The sequence below is a fragment of the Lygodium microphyllum genome, chromosome 18 (assembly GCF_053477565.2).
Source record: "Lygodium microphyllum isolate KBCC chromosome 18, Lygodium_microphyllum_v1.1.10, whole genome shotgun sequence".
NCBI lineage: Eukaryota > Viridiplantae > Streptophyta > Polypodiopsida > Schizaeales > Lygodiaceae > Lygodium > Lygodium microphyllum.
Genome location: NC_141152.1, coordinates 80102430 through 80108971, shown reverse-complemented (window position 1 = coordinate 80108971; position 6542 = coordinate 80102430). Strand labels below are relative to the sequence as shown.

The 6542-nt window shown below is 40.2% G+C and overlaps 1 protein-coding gene across 2 annotated transcripts in view; it reads right to left on the bottom strand.

Moving 5' to 3' along the window:
• Positions 1-2286: 2286 nt before the first annotated feature.
• Positions 2287-6542, bottom strand: part of LOC148021065 (methylthioribose-1-phosphate isomerase-like) — a 158827-nt gene continuing 154571 nt past the window's right edge. Inside the window, exon 13 of one of the 2 annotated variants that reach the window (XM_087698920.1) lies at positions 2287-3255. In XM_087698920.1, coding sequence (XP_087555046.1) covers positions 3220-3255 — 36 coding nt within the window. In that variant the 3' untranslated portion in view covers positions 2287-3219. The remainder of the gene's footprint in view (positions 3256-6542) is intronic. The other variant, XM_087698919.1, reaches the window with a different exon arrangement.

Sequence of the window (6542 nt, the reverse complement as noted above, 5' to 3'; positions counted from 1 at the left end):
TTGTTCAAGAAATCTCTAATGATCTATGCATCCATGCTAGTATAGTTACTAACAAGTCAAGAAGTCTAGTCTCATGTCTTCAAACATCACACTTACCACATATCCAGTGCCATGATCAGTGATTTGTGATATTAGTGGCATAACCATGCCAATTGATATGCTTACTACTTCACTTAAACCAACTTCCATTGCCCGAAGTCTATTTGTAGTCTCTTGTGATCAAGAGTGAGGTGACAAGGTTGTGTGAGAAGCTATACTCTTGCATCACCAATCAATGCTCTATGTCATTACTTGATGATGCAATAGATGTCTTCTATGGAGCTATTCCTTGATTATTGAATCCCCAATTCTTGCCGATAGTTATAGAGGTCATGGATGTATGCAAAGGCTTGCACAGTGTTGTAAAGCAAACACTTGCAAACTACTTAGGGCTTTAATTGTGAGTATTGCTTGTACTTATGCATACCCAACATGAATAGAACATGCAAAAGAATGAGGTTTCCCCACTCTAAGGGTTTCTAGATTGCCTAACTGTGCAATGTAATTGATATAGAGAAGCATAAGATGCATAGCACATGACAAAATTTAGTCGTACCATGTGGTTGTCCCTTTATTGAGTCATCAAAGAAATTGCTCTTTTGATCTTTACTTTGATCTAAGCAATCTACCTCCAGTCATGGAATTCAACTTCCCTTACCATGGACAAACAAAGTAGGAAAAGCATAGCTCCTTATAGGTGTCTCTTAAATCCAAATTTGCCTTTCAGTTGCTTCAAAGTATACCCAATCATCCAACAACAATAATCCCTCTATGCAAAGGTGACAACTTGAGGATGGGAGCTAAAATGCAAATAGACCTAGCATATTGAAGATGTCTCTTGTTAATGCTTTAACAATATTCATTGTTAAACCAATACTAGTGTTGATTAGCTAAGGAGAAATGCCCTCTTTACCCAATCCCTAATCAGACAAAGATATGAGGACGTCTCACAAGTGCCTTAGCTTAAGCCAAAGTTCCACTTTCTTTGAGGCAATTCCTTGTGGTTGTTTATTCCAATTGGAATTATAATGAAGCTAGTTTAAAAGTCTTTTCTATTTCCTTTTGTCATAATATTTTTTGGATTAGACATTACAATAGACAAACTGAGTGATATGTTAGAAACATTATGAAAAAAGAAGAATCATCATCACTTCAATCAAGGAAAAGGAATATTGAAAAAGAATGTCTATTGACTATTTGTAAGTACTTATAGGCTAGTTAGCTGGTAGTTGTTTGTGAAAAATTACTTGTTATTCCTATTTATTACTTAGGTTAATAGTACTTTTTACTAGCTAGTTAGCTACGATGTAGGTAGCTTTTAGTTGATACGTGGTTTTAGCTACCTAGATGATGACTATCTAGTGACTAGTCAATCACTTATTAAAACCTAAGTAGGTACCTACTGAATAGCTAGTATGTAGGCTTGTACTAATTGCTATTTTACCCCATTGACTACCAAACTATATGCTTGCAATACATGTTACATTGTAGCTAGCATTAGCTAGTTAAATGTATATGGTGTACCAAACACTACAAAGTGTAGCTTATGATAGAAAGTAAAAGAGCATTTGAATGTGCCATAAATGATTGTTTTATTTTTTAAGTCTAGTTAGGCCTTAGTGTAGCATCTCTATAATAGGTATCTTGGTAACATCCATGTATGAATGACTTGCATGATTAGCTTGACGCAATAGAGGATTGTTCAAGAATCATAACCACATCTTGTTATCCCATGACTTAATGGAGCTTTTTATTAACTTCTTGATGATTTGCCTACAAACTTGACCTATAACATGGCAAAAATTAGGGAAACCAAGTTTCCACACATAGAAAGAATGCACGCCTATATCTAATGGGCACTAACAATGAATTAATTACAAGAATGGAAATAATGACAACCCTCAAAGGAGGCATTTTAGATTAGGGTAAGGGGAAAGGGGGGGTTGACTTGATTGAGCAACACATAAAAAGAGGTAACTTGATTTTTAACAAAGTTGGCTCTTCAAGGACCTTAATTGATTCAATCAACAATGTTCAACAATACCACGTAGTACAAGGTGTTGAGAGAGAGAGAGAGAGAGAGAGAGAGAGAGAGAGAGTGTGTGTGTGTGTGTGTGTGTGTTAACATTGTTTTAGATGACTCAAATGTGAATAGGACAAAGAGATTTACAATAGGTTTTAATTTTGCTACCCACTTCAAGTTGCCATTGGCATAAAAAGGAACCCACCTCAAGGTACCATTGGCGCAAAAACAAAACCAAGTAAAGCTTTAAGAGTTGCTAAATACATAACTGACCCAAAAGCAACTTAGTGCTAAGGCTTTCTAAACTCTATTGCGAAGGGTATTACCACCTCGATAAGCTACCCATTTGCCTTTCTTACAAAACCAAGTAACACTATAAGAGTTGCTAAATACATAACTGACCCAAAAGCAACTTAGTGCTAAGGCTTTCTAAACTCTACTGCGAAGGGTATTACCACCTCGATAAGCTACCCATTTGCCTTTCTTTCTAGCTACCTTCATCTTGGTGATTTCACCTAGTTGTACTTTTGGGCTATGATTGAGTAAGTTACATTTGTGCCATAGTTTAATTCCCTTGAAACATTGCAATTGCTTTAATACTTCAACTTTATCTTGTATACTTACAAAGCTTCAAAACTTTTCAACTTTATCTTGCATACTTCAAAGCTTGAAAACTGCTTTATCTTGTATTCTTCAGAAATTTCAAGCCTCAAATTTCTATATCAAACATGATCTATCAGGCAACCCAGATTTCCTTTTTCAAGGGCTATAGTAAAACTCCATATTCTTAATGAACGGATATGGATGAACATAATACTACTTGTCTCATCCAAACCTGCTTACATTAAAAGCGAGGCCCTTTGATGGGTTGCAACCTCCATATCCCAGCCTTGACATTTTGATGGTAAAGGTGCTTAGGAATTTGCCTCGATGGGGCTCATGATTTTGATAAGAGGATTGATATGTAGTTTCCGAGAGGGTGGATGATTTGCAATCATATTGAGCCGGTCGTACCATATTGCGAGTGCTAACAGCTCCTAACCAAATCAATGACTTCCCCAATTGATGAGAGCGATCGCCGTTCCTTCATTATCGTTTTGGCTGCCTTCAGGGCCCGTCGTTCACATCCTGCACGCACGTCAGGATCTTGTATTGATTCAAAATCTTCGACGTGGGCTATCCCAACTATTCTCCTGAGAAAATAGAAGGCCAAAACATGAGTCACGTCTTTTGGGCTTGATACTTCATGTCTATGACAATAGTTAGTTGACCCAAGGCAGAGTTCTTGTCCAGGCAGCAATGAAAATCAAAAATTGTTTTTCAAATTATTATAATTAAGGACAAAGCATTCATCGATTACCTGCAGAACATTCTTAAATATGAAATAGAACACACACACACACACACACACACACACACACACACACACAGGCTCCACACCTATGACAGGTACATGGAGCAAGCAAGCTGTATGATTCAAAAGTGCATTTGCATGTGCCTTGTGCTGAAATCCAAGGTGGAGGTTGTAGGAACAAGCATTCAATCCATGAATAGGATAATCTTTATCATTGTATGGAATGCTCCAACCTTTCAGCCTATCTTCAATTTTCAGAGGAGGCGCCCATAAATCAGGCTGCAGCATATCACGAATAGTCCACGACGGTCGATCATGATGCCTCAAACGATAGATATGCTGAGCTTCAGGGAAAGACATACCATTGCACTCATAAGTGAGTACACTACCTTCTAATTTCCTTTAATAGCCAAAACTATGCCTTCCAGGGCTCAACAAGAGCCAATGAGTGTTGAATAGTATACTTCAGTGCAAGCTCTCCTGAGGAAGGGCATTGGCCATTGCATCAGACCTGCCAATCCATTTTATGCAAGAAATAATTTCTTTCCAGGATGCAAGCAAGGCATTTGCAAACAGATATGACACAAGGGAGCCTTGAAAGTACCCTAGAATCCAATCCTCTGCAAAAATAATCTGATTTTCGAAAGCTTTTGTATGAGGAGCAATGCACTAAGCAGCCAACATTTCAGTCCAAGCTCGCTGTCCTTCCACAAGCTTCTATAATAAGGCCAATTTATGATCAAAGACATAAATATGAATATTCAAAACATTCAAGCCAGACCTTCTGCATAGCCAATAATCTTATACCCTTCTTGTGCCTCTTAGTTTTCCATTAAAATTCCATGAACATTGGCATAAAGGAGTCTGATTGCAGATTTTGACCACATTGCAAGGGGCAAGAACTAAATATGAGGTCCACATAATATTTGACATAATCTCTTATGACATGTTGAATGCCCTCAAGAAAGCAATGCCATGCAAAGTCGACATCATGTAATTGAAGATGGAGTGTCAATTATACATCGCAAGGAATAGTCCACAGTACTCATGCCAAAATACAGACTAAACTGAGGCATAGATCTAAGAAGATAGTCCTATAATCACAATGTGCACTTTGATGAATGCAACCTCTCTGACCAGCAATTTGGAAATCCCAAAGATCCAAAGTATCAGTATCATGCATTTTGTTTGCAAGAAAAAAGGGGCTAGTTATAATACTCAGAAGACTTTACAATGAAGTGCGAACAAGCCAAACTCCACATAAAAGGGATTGGACATCAAACTCACCTCCTAGTTGTAGAGCCAAATGGACTCACCCCCGAGCTTGGGAGCTAGCAACACTTTAGGCCGCGACCACATCCCAAGGGTTGGCATCCCATACAACCAACCCACACCCTCCCAGTGTACAATGCGTCGGTCAACGTGCCAAAAGTCCAAGAGTGGTGATCACACGATGAATATGTACAATGTTGAGATGTCGAGCTCTACATGAGTTGACATCTACTTTGTGCCTTGGTGATGTGGCATAATATTATTCACTAGCGTGTTAGGTGACCAACATGAGGATATGCTAGTGATTCTACAACTCGACTATACCCATGTAGTCCATCCTTGATTATGACACATTCATTGTACCACCTCTTCTTGCCTAGAGGCTGCACACTGAGTGACTGCGCATACATATATTGTGGTACTTCCATATTAGTCTTTTATCATGTTGTAGACTTAATTCTTGAGTGGAAGAAGAAGAAGAAGATTTTAGCCCTCTCTCTCTATGTTCTCAAGTCTCCATTTCTTTTGTGTGTGTGTGCTCTTGGATGCTTCATCTCTCTTCCCTCTTATCTATTTTCATACAGTAGGGCCTTTGAGTCCTATAAATACGACTTTGCTACTCTAGCCTCGAAGCATCCTTAGTGCATTCGCACTAAGTTACTTCATGACCACTATGACCAATGCTACTAGCATCCATCTCGATGTCCAAGGACATAACATCGAGAGTCACCCTACACCTGATCCCATCGGCTGCAGAGTGGGTGGATAATCCATGTCTAAAGCTCTGCCAAAGTCTCGTGTAGGCAAACACTCCCCACTCAAAACCAACTAACAACGTGCCTTCCAGATGTGCCAAACTATGAGGTTCCCAATAATCTCCCTATACCTCTAACCACAGCTATCAGCTCTAATACCTATGGATGGATAGCCCAAGTTGACCACAACATAGGCACTTGCCTCGATAAGAAGAATAATATCATGCATCTTTGTCTCATATAGTAGTAGGTAGCAGCCTTGGCGAACAGCTTACCAGCAAATAGCTCCACAGGAAACAAAACCCAAGAGCTAGGTATCGCACAATGAAGAATGCAACATGCTGGTCTCCACCTTAAATAAACCAGAGGTGTCGCACAAGACTAGAGGCGATGCTTTGGGGTTTCCAAGCACTGCATTGAACAATGGTTGCAAACTCCATCCTCCTACATTTGAACCAGCCAACTCCCAATTGCCAAGCCTCCATGTGCCACTAGCCATAGGACATAAGACACCCTTCGTGGCCTCTAGCTATCTGACAAGTGTTGCCAGGTCTGTCAAAAAGCCTTAGTAATGTTGTGTTCTGCCCAGTGCCTATTGTGTGAGGGTGCCCAATCCATGTCTTCCTGCATCAAGATGTGCCTTTCTTATGGAGTTAAGTACTCTGAGGAATTGTTGGGTTGGGGTAATAATGTTGAGGCTCACCTCGAAACCAAGATAACGGACGGTTTGTCCCCTACTCACCCATTTGAAGCCCAAGTGGATACCCAACTTAGTGCTAGATTGTGGACCTGTGAGAAACCCAATTGACTTTTGCCAGTTGATTCTTGCCCCTGTAACTGTGTAGAATACCTCTAGTGCCAATCTCACCCTCTCTAGCATCACCTCATCGTCCACACAAAGGGCCATGTCATTTGCATACTCAAGAGTCCACCAGCTCTGTCTCCTCTCTCGTTGGAAGCTTTAGGCCATGCACACCGCTCACCTTCGAGCGGAGAAAGTAGGACATCACCTTTGCAAAGAGTAGGAAGAGGTAGGGGGCTAGAGGGCAGCCTTGTTGAACCAACCTCTCCAAACGAAACTCCTCCCCTCTCCCGCCTC